Genomic DNA, 16,269 nt, shown 5'->3' with positions numbered 1-16,269 from the left:
TTTTGCTGATTGAGATTCTTAGTGCACAGAAAGCCTTCAAGAGGGTAGGTTTAGGGATTAAGACTGCAAGCTCTCAAGCCAAGATAATGATGAGATGAGGAGGACGGGATCACAAGGTGAGGCGCAGACTCGATGACGACAGGGGAGCACTGTATATAAAGCATCAGAGTGAAGGATCTGAGCAAAACAGCAAATCGGAATAGATCTGGGGCATGAAAAATTAAACTCCATCTACACTGGGAGTTATAGCACCACAATTGCAATTCTCACCAGTTAGCAAAACTTAAGAACCATCATCACCGTTCATACAACTGAATGACCATTCGCACTCGGAGATATACCATACCAAGGACCCTCTCACCAAATAATGTAAGTAGAAGACCATTATCACACATTACATTAACCCAGGGCTCATTCTAACCAGGGTTTAAAGTGATGTTGACTCAATTTCCACATGATAATATTATCCATGTAATATAACAACTTGATGGATATTCACACTGCATAAGAAAGCAGGACCATTCCTACCAGGAGTTACAATATCATATGGAACATTCCTACTGAAACAGGGTAAGGACTGGAGGGATCCTCATTGGTTAATCCACATACTGAATCATGCTAACAGGATATTGCACCATCACCAGGACAATTCATCCACGCTAGGCTTTTTTACAAGCTTAAAGAGAGGAAAGAGAGGACCTATTAGTGGCCAAGAAGCCAACACAGTGAGTGGACACTTGTCAGAAGCCCCTTCCTCCCGCAGTGGTCAGTCAGCATGATGCACCGTGCCCAGCTGGCCTCCGTGTTGGTCTCCATGGAGGGTGTCCTCTACACAGTGTCCTTGCTGGCACCGGCCTGGCTGGTTCATGACAACGGGGTTTCCCAGGGGCTCTTCCTGCTCTGCACCACGGTTGACCGCTTCACCACCTGCTTCTCCACGCCTGCCTGGCTTGGTGAGTGTGAATCCTATAGGAATGCTTATGCCAACCTTAGGTTGCTTCAAAGTTATGAGGTAGAAAAGGAAAGTGGGTAGGAGGATCTGGAAAGTGGAAATTGGAGAGGCAGGGAGGGGAAATGACATGCAAGAAAGCAAGAAACTATAATGTAATTATTTTGGTATTTAACAGTTTTATAGAGTGCAGTTTGTCTCATAACTTCTTTTACAGGATTTTGCATTAGTGGCTTATCATGCACTCATTGCCAATCGTTTTTAGGTGCTGAATGGCAAACATTTAGGTTAAAACGGCGACCCGGTTAAGAAAAGGGGAGAATACGTTGTACCTCAGAGTCATAGCAAGATGATGGCCGAGTTGTCCCTTTAATGTTTGTAAAAATATACATTGCACTTGTGAGTGCGAAAGTTCGGCTTTATTAGCTGTATATTCTCTGCAAGGACATTCATACTCTAACAGTAATTTTACAGCCGTACACAGTAAGTAGTGAAATACTTTTGTTAATTTCCCCATTATACCATTTTTTCTAAAATACCGATAGTTCATACAATCTTACACATTAACAGTGCTAGATGACATTCTTTTTTCGAAAATGTAATTTATCTTCTGTCTCCACAAACATGTTATTGCCTGCTCCTCATTTTATCATTTGCTTCATGAACATCCGTATTTAAAGCATTCTCCTGAGTTCACCAAATTTATAGCAAGTCCAATCCACAAAGACATAACAGCTGATAAATTAGATTTTAAAAAATGCAAATGACTCAGGGTCTGACTTACAAGCCCCTTGTGCCGCTGGTGCATCACGTTTCGTGACGCACTGGTGGCGCAGCCGGCTGAGTGATATTTACAAGCATAGGTAAAGTCACCCTGCGTGACTTAACCTGTGCTTGTAAATATCGCCCCAGTTCATGCAACAATTTGCTTGTTAGGGGTGTGACATGGGTGTTGCTGTGGGTGTTCCCACGCAACACCCACGTCCACTGATGCATTTCCAGATTTACGAGAAATCGTGAATCCGGAAATGCGTCAGAATTCCATGCCACCCGTAGGGTGGCGTAGCGAGGTGCAACAAGGAGAAATGGTTTCATTTCTCCTCGTTTTTTCCTCTTGCAATGCGTGCTGCATTCTACAGCACACATTGGAAGAGGAAATCACCTCAATTGATTGTTTTTGTGCAGGAAGGTGCCCCTTCCTGCACAAAAACAATCTCCCTACGACGCAGGCATCCTTGCACCATGGTGCAAGGGTGCCTGCGCCAGCGCATGGCAGCAGTTTGTGTGCCAGCGCAGGGGGAAGCACATAAATGCGACATATTGTTGTAAATATGTTGCATCCCTATGCTTCGGAACTAACCCAGCGCGGTGCAGCAAAATGACTTGCGCCACAGCTACATTAGTTTCTTGTAGATCTGCCTCTCAAATTACAAGTACAGAGGGGCAGATTTACAAGCCCCTTGCGCCGCCGGTGCATCACGTTGGGTGACACACTGGTGGCGCAGCCTGCTGAGTGATATTTAGAAGAACAGGTAATGTCACCCTGCGTGACTTAACCTGTGCTTGCAAATATTGCCCCTGTTCACGCAACACTTTGCGTGTTAGGGGCTTGACATGGGTGTTGCTGTGGGTGTTCCCATGCAACACCCATGTCCATTGATGCATTTCCAGATTTACGAGAAATCGTAAATCTGGTAATACATTAGAATGGTACGCCACCCTAGGAGTGGCCTAGCGCGGTGCAACGAGGAGAAATGTTTTCATGTCTCCTTGTTTTTTTTCCTCTTTCAATGCGTGCTGCATTCTACAGCACACATTGGACGAGAAAATCACCTCAATTGATTGTTTTTGTGCAGGAAGGTGCCCCTTCTTGCTCAAAAACAATCTCCCTACGACGCAGGCATCCTTGCGCCATAGTGCAAGGGTGTCTGTGCCGGCGCATGGCAGCAGTATGTGCACCAGCGCAGGGTGAAGCACAGAGATGCGTCATATTGATGTAAATATGTCGCATCCCTGTGCTTCGAAACTAACGCAGCGCGGACCAGCAAAATAACTTGTGGCACTGTGCTGCGTTAGTTTCTTGTAGATCTGCCCCAAAGTATAAACAAAAATTATCCCGTGCTTTAGTAATATTCCCCAGAAGTTAATCCAGCACAAGGGGTGGGGAGTGGGCCTTTCACGGCTTGTTCAGCTTTGGCTAAGTGCTTGCCGTTATGGTACATCTTCTGGGTTTTTGAATCTGAAAAAAAGGTGCACATCTGCACCTATGCCAAAAGTAGCTCAGATATACAACCTTTTCAGAAACCCGGCAACTAACTCCTTCAGGTCTTAAGGGCATATACCACATGTTTTTGGCTCCACAAGCAAATTTACACATCAAGAATAATGGATTTATTTCATTCTTGTAAACTGGATTCTGAGTCAAGGGACTTTCCTTTCTTTTTTAACCTGGGGAGATTCTAAGGCATGTCTCAATGCAGTCAACTTCTCCAAGACCTTATTTTTCTGAACATTATCCAGTCAGTCAACAAACTCTCCTTTTAACTTCCATTTTCCTCTTTCTCAATGAACCGTTAGACCTTATTCATCGAGACACAATTCCTCTGATCTCCATGTGCCCTTCGGTTAGCCCCGAGAAGAGAGTTCAGGTGGTAGAGCAATATTTGGCAAGACACTGGGCCCGATTCACAGAATGAATTTAAGACTCAATCCTAAACTTACTACTGTTTTGATATTCACAGATTGCACTTACTACTTTTGGTATTCACAAAATGAACTTACTACTTTTGGCATTCACAGAATGCACTTACTACTTTTGGCATTCACAGAATGCACTTACTACTTTTGGTATTCACAGAATGAACTTACTCATTTCGGTATTCACAGAAGTTAGGACTACTAACTTTAGGACTCCTAAATACCTTCTGTGAATACCGAAAGTCTTAAAATTAGGATTTTTCTCAATTTAGTAGTAGTAACGTTGGGACTCCTAACTTTAGGACTCCTAAATGCCTTCTGTGAATACCGAAAGGCCTAAAATTACGATTTTTCTCAATTTAGTAGTAGTAAAGTTAGGACTACTAACTTTAGGACTCCTAAATGCCTTCTGTGAATACCGAAAGGCCTAAAATTACAATTTTTCTCAATTTAGTAGTAGTAAAGTTAGGACTACTAACTTTAGGACTCCTAATTGCCTTTTGTGAATACCGAAAGTCTTAAAATTAGGATTTTCTCAATTTAGTAGTAGTAAAGTTACTACTACTAAATTGAGAAAAATCCTAATTTTAAGACTTTCGGTATTCACAGAAGGCATTTAGGCGTCTTAAAGTTAGTAGTCCTAACTTTACTACTACTAAATTGAGAAAAATACTAATTTTAAGACTTTCGGTATTCACAGAAGGCATTTAGGAGTCCTAAAGTTAGGAGTCCTAACTTCTGTGAATACCGAAATGAGTAAGTTCATTCTGTGAATACCAAAAGTAGTAAGTGCATTCTGTGAATACCAAAAGTAGTAAGTGCAATCTGTGAATACCAAAACAGTAGTAAGTTTAGGATTGAGTCGTAAGTTTATTCTGTGAATCGGGCCCCCAGTGGCCTGATTCCCCTGCACTTGGCTTAAAACAGTGAGCTGCAGGTTCTGGTAGGATGACGAATGGGCATAGACTAGACATTGATGGAAGATACCCTGATACCCTCTGTCCAGGTCTTACTGCATATGGCTGGTTGAAGGTGTGCACAGTGACTTCTTACACAGGACAGTAGCCAAAGTGAATTGATAAGAAAAGCGTCCCCAGATAAAAACATTGCTACAAGCAAGCTAGGATTATTTACTGTAGGCCACATACCCAGCTATCAGGGAGCATGGTTGAATGCCATGTTCAGTCTGGCTTGGGAGCAGTGTGAGGATTCAAAGTTCAGATAGAGCTCACTGAGGGCATGGTTGATGGCTTTGCCCATTTCACTCTTGAGGTATGGGTGCAGATGGCAGGCCTTGTGCCCAGAGCTCACTAGCGCCATTTCACATTTAACACCCAGCCTTAATAAGGCTAGTCCCTGCACCCACAGCATGATGGGTCCATGAAAACACTGTTCTGGGATGTGTCTACTCTAGGGGCCTGTGTTCAACCTCATGGTCACAGGTTCAAATCCCGAGGGTCCACTGAGCCTTTCATCCTTCTGTTGTCAATAAAATGAGTACTATTGAGTTGGCTAACAATAAAACATCTGTTATTCAGTGCCAAGATACATTTTCGGGTGAACATGCACTTTATAAATACCCATTCTATGCTGTCTCCCTGAACCCATTTCTGATTCCTTAATCTTCCAAAAGGTACACCGACCAAGGTGCCGAGTACACCTGCTGAAGAGTGTGCCCAACCATTACCAGTGCCCCTTCCAAAACCTATTGAATTTACCACTCGGAAGAAGTAGCTTGGAATGAATAAAAAGTGTAAATGTTCATAGTGTCACATTCAAAACGTATTCATGAAACCTGGGCTCATACAACATACTTCAATGTTAGCCATGCACAAGTGTCCAGAAGAGCATTCCAATTTTAGCTCATGGTGGTGGAAGGTACAATAATGGGATAGGGTCTCCCTCTCTTAGTTCCCTGAGGCTAAGTCAAGATGAACTCTTTGAACCCACGAGATATCCATAAAGAAAAAACACAAGGAGCCTACTTTCCCAAGGGATCTACCCTTTCATTTCAAAATATAGTTAGGCCGAAAAATAAAACTCTTTTTGAATTATGCAAACCTAGTAAAGACACAATTGCTAGCCAATGTATACAGTGTAATGATTGCAATTAATAAAAAATGTCTTACAGTCCTTAAGTGGGTATAAAGCATTCTATTTTATTTTATTTTAAAATACCCAACTTTACAATACGTAGGTTGAATATTCTGCTTGACCATATATTTAACACCCTTATAGTATATTTTCATCCCAAAACAATTATAAACGTATACATAATTTTCAAGACCAGAGCAGTTCATCGGAACAGCACGATCTGGAATAGTTTAGATGTAAAAAATCCGTCCTGCAATCCTATGTCTTTGCAGTACAGAGTAAATACGCTATAGACTAGTTATGTTACTCCTTTAATGTCAGTTCTTGGCAGGAATGCTTAAGTCTCCTTATATGGTCTCTCTATGAACTGCAGGGAGTAGACCCTTGTGTCCAAGCCACATATTTATATGGTAGGAAGAATCTCTCTGGGTACCCAGTACCACTCCTATCCCTCTGATGCATGAAACCCCATCATTCCTTCTCTCTTCGATTCCTACCTTTCTGCTCCTGCACGGCTGTCTTTCAACTCCCAACTGGCCTTCGTCTTCACCTCTGCACCATCTCAAGCACCAGCATTCAGCTCTGGCTCTCACTGGTGCATCCTTCACGTGCTATAGAGGCAAACAAACAATAAATAATACTCTCAACCAGTGAAAGAGACAAATGGTGCTGAATCCTGGACAGCCTACATGACACTGGAAGCTCTATACAGTGCACTAGCATCACCCATGCTAAAAAGGGATCCTAGGGAAGCATTTGTACTAGTAATCTCTCCACACCAGACCTTCCTAGGTGCCAGTGGGAGTCAGTGTCTTGATGTGAGGAGCTGGGCCACTTGTGCTAAATAAGCTGCTTCGTTGGCATCAGACACTGCCTGCGCTGTCACTTTACTTCATATTGAAGACTAACTGTGGCAAGTGGGCACGCTGCGATATCATGATCAACTACGCCAAATTCTGAGATTTCTGCAAATAAAAATGGTAATGGTATATTATCACTGCATTTTCTGTTGATATGCATGCTTCCTACCCTCGTATTACTATGGCTAAAATAAGAGCAACCCCGAATGAAAAAAAAATGTGTCAGTGAATCTCCTGCAAGAAAAATAATGTTCCAGATCTCCTTTGCATCAACTGCTTTCCCTCCAAGCCAATGATGCCTGCCTTTAATCTGGGGGTAACATCTTTGCAAGCAGCTCTATGGGGGAAGCCGGGTATCAACGTGTTTATGCCCCCCCTCCCTTCTGTAGATAACCAGAAAACTGCGATAAATGAAATCATTGGCAAATGAGTGTGAAACCCTTTTCAGGCGGTCTTATGCCCACGTAGGCCTCGGGTTTGATTCTATTTGGCATATTTGGAAAACGGCAAATACAGAGAGCAGCTCCCTGTGGTCACTCTGCTGGTGCAATTTTGTGTCAATGGGGTGGGATTAATAACAGGGTGTTTATTGTTGAATGACGCACAGCATTTACCAAAGTAATATTTGAATGGCCCTGAGAACTGGCTGTGACGCTAAGTGCCCGTGCAGCGTTTTACCCAGTTTGAAATAAGCCATTCTGGCAACGTTTTGACTGCCAAAAGAGGTATCCCTGCTTGAGGTGGGTGGTGCACAGGGCACCCGTCTCATCTGGGACGGGTCGAACAGTAAGAGCTCCGGTGAGAATGCCCGCACTGCTCGTTTCATTTTACAACAATTCTCCTCCCGCTTCTCTTTCCCTCTGTGCACGGTCAAGGGCCCTCTCCTGGACGCATCTCTCATCGCCCCTATTCTCATTTGATGCCGGTGACCCTCGCCTGCAGGGTGCGTTCAGCCTGTCGCGCGGCGCTTCTGCAGGGAGCAGCCTCTGCTGGGGGCAGTGCCAGCCTCTCTCCTCTCTCATCGCAGCGCTGTTATCCACCCTTTGAACTGCACCTCTATTATCTCATTAAATGAAGCCCTCCTATAGTTACTCCTCAGCCTCCCTACCCTGTCAACAGGGCCTCATCAGACAGTCTGTGCTCCCAGCCCCCCTTCGGTGATGGCCGCCTCTCCCGGAGGCCTCTTCATACTCTTGTTTTAGGAAGTATCTCCTGACTCTATATGCACATCTCAGACCCCATGATTCTCTCCGGGGTAGCTCTTATGACACGGTTGAGCTGGTTATTCCTGACTCGCTCCTCTCAGGTCAAGGCCCGTGGGCCGGTGCGGGAGGCGCTCTGGACCTCTGTACTCTCTCATTCCAGAGGGCACTCATGCCTGCACCTGCAGCGTCTCTCTGATCTCGTTGCTCCTGCGTAACCTCTATCCTCTCTCGTTGCAGGGCCGGGAAGCCTCTCCTGGATCTGCCTCACAGCCTCAGCATCGATGACTTTTCTCAGCTTGTTTGCCATGAAGCCGGCCCTTCTGGAAGGAAAGAGACCCGTGGCCGCAGTGGTCCTCAGCACCTTAGCAGGTAGGCCTCATGGTTGAAACAACACTTACAACGCAACTTTTATAACGCACTACCTTTACAACGAAACTTTTACAACGCAACATCCATTACAATGCATGTCATTACAACGCAACCATTACAACGAATGTCACTACAAAGCATATCACTACAACGCATTTCATTACAACGCAGTCATTACAACGCATGCCATTACAACGCATACCTACACTTTCCGACACTTACCCTACTGTTGCACCCCCTGGAGTTAGAATAGTAATTTTTACCCCTACACTATCCAATACTTACCCTACTGTTGCACCCCCTGGAGTTAGAATAGTAATTTTTACCCCTACACTATCCAACACTTACTCTACTGTTGCACCCCCCTGGAGTTAGAATAGTAATTTTGACCCCTACACAATCCAATACTTACCATACATGCAATGTAATGGTATGCGTTGTAAATGTAGTATGCGTTGTAGTGGAATGCGTTGAAAAGGTAGTTTCAAAGAATTTGTTGTAATGGCATGCTTTGTAATGGAATGCGTTGTAATGGATGTTGCGGTGAAAAAATGCGCTGTAAAGGTATGCGTTGTAAAAGTATGCGTTGTAACGACATACATCCGCCTCATGGACAGTACACATACATACACCCGTGCATGTGCGATGCATCCAGTCAGGATGTAAAACGTCTTATTACAGGATTGCATTTCTAGCAACCTGGGATGATATGTTTGGGTGTCGTGTTCTAAATCATTCCTGGGTTGACTGGAACCATGTAATGAATAGTGCTCTGATTCGCAAACTGTGTGTTGTGACAGTGGATCGATCACGAGACGATTTGTGGTGGCTTGTGAAAATATAAGCAATAAATTAGGATACATTTAAACTCAGGGGCAGATTTACAAGCCCCTTGCAACACTTTTGCGCCACAGTTGGGTCATTCTTGTGATGCAGTGTAAAAAATGCGGCCAATTTACAACGTGACCCAGCTAGGGAGATATGTCCCGTTGTAAAGCCCTGCGTTACATTATACTTGCATCAGGTATTATGTATGTAGGGTGGGCGTTCCCACGCAGGAAAGCCTCATAAAAGTGACACAGTGAAATCAATTAGATTTCACTGCTTTTTTTCTAGGATGCTACAGCATCAAAACCTTCGCCTGCTTGAAGCAGGCGTAAGAAGTGACGCAGTGTAGTGGGAATAGGCCTCAAAATGCAGTGCTGGACTTGTGTCGTGCTTGCGACACGACTCCAGCAATGGGTGACTTTTACCTGAACAGATGCGTCAGAATTTCTGATTTATCTGTCAATCCTTGCGGCATGATGCACCATATTGTAAATATGGCCTAACCATGGTGGCGGAAGGGTTTCTCAGGGTGTTGCAGGGAAAGGGACGCATCTCTACAGATGTCACTTTCTTGTAAATCTGCCCCCCCCCCTTCTCCCCAGTATTTAATGTGTCATATTTGTTACGCTTCAAAGACAAATGATCAGAGGTCAGACTGTCTTCTGATGAGTTGCTGTTTTGTAGGTCTCGCGACCTATCAATGCGCATGCGCGCTAGCGCATTGAGCGGAGCGAGAATTCAAGTGCTCAAAATCCTCGTCAAACCAAGGGCTTTTTGCTGCGGTTTTCTTTGAGTTCACGTGGCCACAGGCACGCGCTTTTGGGCCATAAACTCTGTTCCCCAGCTCCAACTCTGTTTCCCAGCTCCAGCACCTCTCCTCTCTCTCCCCGCAAACACAGCATTACTTGCATTTCTCCTCCCCCTCCCCAGCCAGCTTCCCCCAGGCCGTAGCAGCACTCCTCCCACACCTTTGAAGTGAAGCTTAGCTTCACTTCAAAGGCCCCTGCTGCTTCACACAGTGTCGCATTTCTCCTCCCCCTCCCCTTCTCTGCCTTCCCTCCGTCTTGTTGTAATGCTTGGATTTAGCTGTTTATACAGAATGAAAAGTGGAACTTTCCAGTATGTGACTTGATTTTGTCTAATGTGAATCCATGAAAAGGTGCTACGGGTCACACGCGGTTTATCACCCATGCCGTCATTAAAGGTGCACTTGCGCAGCATTGAGAAGGGGCGAAAGGGAAAGGTCACTGGCACATTGTACACGGTGCGTTCTTTGTTTAAAGTATTCCTGTACGGTCCATGCTCTAAAACGATTGCAGTCGTCCAGGCACTAATTCTCTTTACTGACCTCATTTGTGTGGATTGTAAGTGGAAATCTAAAAAAACGATTAACAACATGGACCATACGAGAAAACTTTAAACAAAGCACGCATTGTTAGAGGAATCACATTTGCTTTAAAATATGTAAAACGTACAGTTGATTCACCATATTTAAAACACATCTTTCCAAAAATCTCGTGGCAAGTCAACGTCGAAAACAAGATAAATGAACACAGGAGAAAGAAAACATTTCGAAGGGCAAGTCACCGTGGGCGGAAACAAAAACAAAGGAAGGACAATTTGGCAATTTGACCATAAAAAAAGTTTAAGACACAAAAACAACAATTAAAAGCGAGAGGTGTTTTGAAATCTACCAGAGTAAATACCGCATGTCTCGGTTCGAGACAGCGCATGCGCACCATCTAGAGCACAGACCTAAAAAGGAGTTAACAATGGCACAAATTATTATTATTTTATTGTGTGACATTATCACGGTAAATTCGTAACTTTTTCCAGTAAGGAGACCCAATAATAACACCCAAGGCCCAAACAATTCTGACACTCATAGACTTGTTGAGTGGGGATGAGTTAATGCTATATTGTAGTGAAATACTGAATGTTGTACATTATCAAAAGGGATGCACTAGAACTGCCGCGTTACCCTGCTCTGTCCTGTATGATGTGCCGCGCCAGTCTACGTTTCTGTATTTGAATTCTGGGACTTGTAGTCTTGTTTCATAATGGATTGAACAAGACTACACATGCCAGAATACAAAGAACACACATGGGCTGGATTAACACATCCCGCACGGACCTGGCAATTTGACAGGGGTGTTGCGTTAACTCAGAGAACAGACTTTTGCAAACAGAAATAGAGTCGATACAGAGGGGGCCCTATGAAAGGTGGGAGGCCCTGGGCAGGTGCCCACTTTACCCATGCCTACCGCGCCTGCTCCCCTCAGCCTTTCCATACAGGCTTTCCCCCGTCACTCCCTCTCCTGCACTCCTCCTCAGCCGCCCTCTTCTCCCGCCCTAACTGCCCCCACCCCCAAGTCTCCTCAGCTGCCAATTTTTCTTTCCATCCTTGCCCCCGCTCCTCTTTCTTCACTCTCCTCGCTTTAGCACTTCTTTCTTTCCCTCCTGGGTCCTCCCTTTCAGCCCTTCACTTACACACTCCCACAGCCCCCCTCTCCCCCATTTCTCATGACCCCCACCCACCCTTCAGTCTCAATAATTTCCCTTCAGTCACCTTTGCCTACTTCTCGTTTCTGGGTGGTGTCTTCTGAAGCCGATACATTTGAATCCAAGCAGGGTAGGCTCAGCCCCTCATTCTTCCGGTGTTGATTCAGCGTGTAGCTTCCGTTGGGTAGCTGTACCCTCCCCCTCCTGTTCCCACTGTTTTCGATGGTTAGTGGAAGCGCATCAATCATGGAGTGACCCTCATACACCGCGCTTCGTCCTGCCCTCCCCAGACCCCCCTTTATTCTTCTTTTCACCTCTCTTTACCTCCTCGCGTTCATTCCCGCTCCCTTACTTTCCGTTCCTTTCCTTCCTTCTCGGGTCGCTCCCTTCCTCTCAGTCAGCTCCCTTTGTTTCCCCACTTTTCCATTTCTCCACGTCAGGCGGTGTTTTTCTTAACACCCCTCCTCCTTCCCTCGTGCCCTCCCCCCATTTTGTTCTCAGTTACTTTCCTCCTCTCGGTCCTCCGTCCTCCAACAGACTTTTAATCTATTTTCACTTCACAATCCTTCTCTATTTTTGTGTACGCCCTCTTTCCCATGTTCCTTCATCACAACGCCTCACTTTCTACTTTCTTCCCCCTCCCCCCCCTACAGTTTTGTCTTCTCCCTTCAATTCTTTTAATCAGGCCCCCCTCTCTCCCCGGCCCCTCACTCAGTCCTCACACCTCCATTTCCCCCTTCCATGCCTGTTTTCTCCCTCCCCTTGCCTCTCTCTTGCTGCTCCAGGTGTGATCTGCACAGCTCTCCCTTCAATTCTTTTCATCAGCGACCCCCTCTCACACCTGCCCCCCCAGTCCTCACACCTTCATTTTCTCCTTTCATGCTTACAAACGTTTAAGCTATTGCCATTATAAATTACAATAACTTTTATTTAAGTATTAATTATTTACAAAATTAAAAGCCATTGTTATTTGTAATATCAATACATCTAAGTCACATAAATACAACACACATTGCATTACAAATGCTATAGGTGTCACATTTGCGAAAGTTAAAACTATTGACATTGTAACTGTCAAAGCTATTAATTTTGCTATTTTCAAAACCAACACATAAATTAAAAAAGTGTCATTTACAATACCAATCGCTCAAACTTTCCTAATGCGAAAAGTTAAAAGTATGGGCATTGTAAATCACAAAAAAAAAAATGTCATTTAGAAAACCAATAGCTCAAACTTTCCTACTGCGAGACCTATTGGCAACGCCAGTGCTTGTTTACATGGGTGTGGGTGTTTACTAGAATCCTTTCACTTTGTAGTCAAAGAAAGTAAAGTGGATAATGTAACAGTCTTGCTGAGGTACAGAGAATGAGAATAGAAAGGCTGTAGGATGTCATTTTCTGCAACACAATAAAATTGAAATACCTTGAAATGAACTGCACACATTCAGCTGCTAGGAAAGCGAAAATAAAGCACGTCTTTAAATCTGAAAGCAAAGATTTTAATAGGATCAAAGCAAATCAAGACACTTCCTTGTAATGCTCAAATGATACATATTCACCGAAATCGATTTTCACACATTATCCATTGTATGCAAATCAGTAAAACTGAATGCCTGCAAATGTAGTGGCTATTTCAATGGAAAATGTGCTGTAGTCAACAGTGTGCTGTCACATGATACTTTAGTTACATCAAAAATTGACTATCTCATGATCATTAAAGCTAGGTGGGTCGTGAAAGTTTGTTGTTCTAAAAACTGGGAATCACTGGAATAGTGGGATTTTGGTGGCATAGTGTCATGTCTTTTAGGATAGTTCCATCATGTATACCCCATTTTTACATACATTATCCCATCCACATGACAATAACGATTCTAAACGGGTTACCGTTTACCTAGTAGCTTGATCCTGTCTCCTCGACACCAGGCTCTTAGTCTTCTATCATAATCCCTGTACCTGAAGTACATAAACATCTCCCCAGGTATGGCAGAATTATTCTGTATAAGGGTCACCACTTTTTTCATCCTTGGCCAACAGCCAGCTGTGCATAATCACACTTGTTTAGAAAAGCATTGGTGATTGTTTTCAGAATATGTATGATTGTTTTCAAAACATCCATGATTGTTTTCAAAACATATTGATTCTAGAAAAAAACCTGGAGTGACCACTGTAGTATAAAAGACCCTTATTCCCCCAACAAATTAGAGGATAGTTCCTTCCAAGCTGAGACGGCGTCCTGCATGCTGAATCTTCGCCAAGCAGCAGTCTGACATCCCTTGCGGGTTGTCATCCTCGATGCAAAAACGGGGTCCTTCATACTAAACCATCAGGTGAGGGGGCTGGTTCATCCCTAGGGGTTACTTGGCTACAGATACACATAACTATATGCATATACACCTACACATCCAGGTTAGGCAAGGTACATTTAGGCAACTTATTTAGGGCATGCATTTTAGGAATATGCAAGTGCTACTGTTTTTATCAGAACTGCTTCTGTTCATATTAACACTATGGTAGAAATGTATCTACTATTTGCGATATTGGTACTAGCAATCTCTTTTGTCTGCTTCTGTCTCCGGATTGTCACAGCACATATGTCCTACACGAGGTGGGCACTGGACCAATAAATACTTATTTAAACGTCCTAATCACCACCCTGTGTATTTTCTGAGAGAAAGCAAGCACCAGTGTCTGAGCAAAAAGTACTGTACTGTTTTCCATGATCCCCCAAGGTTTGTCGTGTTCAGTGGTTTCCAGAGACTACCTAGACCACTGTAGAATACAGGGGGGTGGTAGTGGCACTGTAGAGCTAGTTGGTCTAACGGGTGACATATCCTGTGTTGGTACCCAGAAACAGTTGGGACACCAAGCCCTCAGTTTAGGTCATCCCAAATGTGCAGGTCCTGGGGGACTCCTAAGAACTACACAACAATAGAGGAGTGGTCAGAGGGCTTGGTGTCACACATCTTCCTTCTACCTATTGCTTTTCTTTGCAGTTGGACTCACATTTTCGGTCCCACATAGTGCTGTTCAGATGGCCTTGCAACGCTCTTTCCTGCTTTCTGCTGTTCAGTACAATGATATACCAATAGCAGAATGTGTGCTCTACAAATGCGTCTCATTAGTTAGTCTCACACATATCCTTCCCATTCAGTGCTGTTCAATTGGCCTTACTCCTAGTCTTCCTTTTTCTTTGTGCTGTCCCATTTCTGTTCTCTTAGTATTGCATGACTCCTACTCTCTCCTTGATGAGAAGTTGATTCCAGGTATCCCCCATCCTTCTGCCAAATGCTGTTTAGTTGGTCGAACACATATATTCCCTTCTCTGAGCTATTCTGTTGGTTTCACACTTCATTTTTCCTTTTCAGTGCTGTTCTGCGCGGGAGCGATGGCGGCTTTCCTCACAACCATCACTCTGGAAGCAAGAATTCTGTTGAAACACTTGGGCTGGACCTTCTACACCTGTTGTTGCAGCCTGGCTTTTGGCTTCACCATCACCCTCTTCCTCGGCCTACAGAAGCAGAAACCCAGCATCGTACCCACCGCTCCTCTAACCTCAGAAGAGCTGCCTGTCCCCACTGCACCCACATCCGATTCCACTCAGGTAGTCTAAGAGCACCATCTCTCCCCACAGAACCATCCCAAATCTCACCCAAGCTAGCCAAAGACTCCATGGGATTTTGAGGCCACTTCCAATCCCAATCACGGATAGAACTACTACACAATAGTACTGCACATCGCAAGGAAGCCATAGCAATAGGGCTGTTATCAAAATGCAGCCATTTTGGTGCAGGCTTATTAACAACAAAAATCTACTCACCTGTAACACTCATTTTGTAGGTTGATATCTCCACTTAACAAAGTGGGTGGATCTGTCAAGGGGGTTCAACTCAATTTCTGCATTGTTTACTTACTATTTACTATTCGTAACTTCTAGGCCAGGAATTGTGCAACTTCTTTTTCGCTTTTTATACTTTCAGGTACGAGGCAGATAATATTCCTGCCCTCATACACATTGGTATGGATCCTCAGGAAGGTTCTTGACGCATCTTCAGGGAGCCCAGAAAAGTAACTAAATTTGAGGTGAGGTCCCAGGACTCTTATGACACTGACCACTAGTGTAGCCTCTCGATGCTGTGCAAGAATGTTGTCTCCCCTGGGCCGTAAGGCATTAAGTCACCGAGCAATCCTGTAGGCATCCTAATATATATACCTTGCCGCATCCTCCATTAGCCTCGGAGAACTCCTGTAGAAATGTAGTACTTCTTGCCACGGTGCCCCCAATTAAAACCCTCATCTCTGGCCCCGGATCTCCCTGCCTCACTCCAGTCATTGTTCACAGTGGCGCAGGCGTGTGCCAGCAAAACTACAGAGGCCAGCTCTGCCCCATTCTGTGAGTCCAGGAGTAACTTTAACATAAATATACGATCCAGGTTCCCTGACTGTTTTGCTGGCCTTAATGTCATATACATTGGATTGTTACATTGCCTTCCTGAACATTATATAAGGCTTACTATTTTGACAATTTTATTTTTTAATACATTTCATTGTTGATTGCCTTTAGACATGAATTTCATTTTCACTTGAGTGAATCTGGGCTTATTTATAGGGTAACCCACTTGTATCTCCCACAGCCTTGCCCTTGTATACGGCACCACTAACAACCTGCGCCCAGTTGCCAGATTATGCTCCTTCTTCCATGGGAGAGAACATCGCCTGCTTTTGGCAAAATAAATATTATCTCTAAAGGGGAGGCATTCTTGAGGTT

General features: G+C 44.3%; 1 protein-coding gene across 1 annotated transcript; it reads left to right on the top strand.

Annotated features, from left to right (window-relative positions):
* Nucleotides 1-775: 775 nt before the first annotated feature.
* On the top strand, nt 776-15,621 carry LOC147702605 (uncharacterized). Its single transcript, XM_086929425.1, has 3 exons — nt 776-953; nt 8,043-8,174; nt 14,870-15,621. The coding sequence occupies exons 1-3, from the start codon at nt 776-778 to the stop codon at nt 15,112-15,114; spliced, it is 555 nt and encodes a 184-aa protein (XP_086785551.1). The 3' UTR covers nt 15,115-15,621.
* Nucleotides 15,622-16,269: the final 648 nt, after the last annotated feature.

This window comes from Lissotriton vulgaris, chromosome 7 (assembly GCF_964263255.1).
Source record: "Lissotriton vulgaris chromosome 7, aLisVul1.2, whole genome shotgun sequence".
NCBI lineage: Eukaryota > Metazoa > Chordata > Amphibia > Caudata > Salamandridae > Lissotriton > Lissotriton vulgaris.
Note: the sequence above shows the minus strand (reverse complement) of the source record. Positions and strands in the feature narration are given on the sequence as shown.

Coding starts and splice junctions, on each gene's coding strand:
- LOC147702605 (XM_086929425.1), top strand. CDS start 776: ATGATGCACCGTGCCCAGCTGGCCTCCGTGTTGGTCTCCATGGAGGGT. Junction 954..8,042: donor CTCCACGCCTGCCTGGCTTG/GTGAGTGTGAAT, acceptor CTCTCGTTGCAG/GGCCGGGAAGCCTCTCCTGG. Junction 8,175..14,869: donor GGTCCTCAGCACCTTAGCAG/GTAGGCCTCATG, acceptor TTTCCTTTTCAG/TGCTGTTCTGCGCGGGAGCG.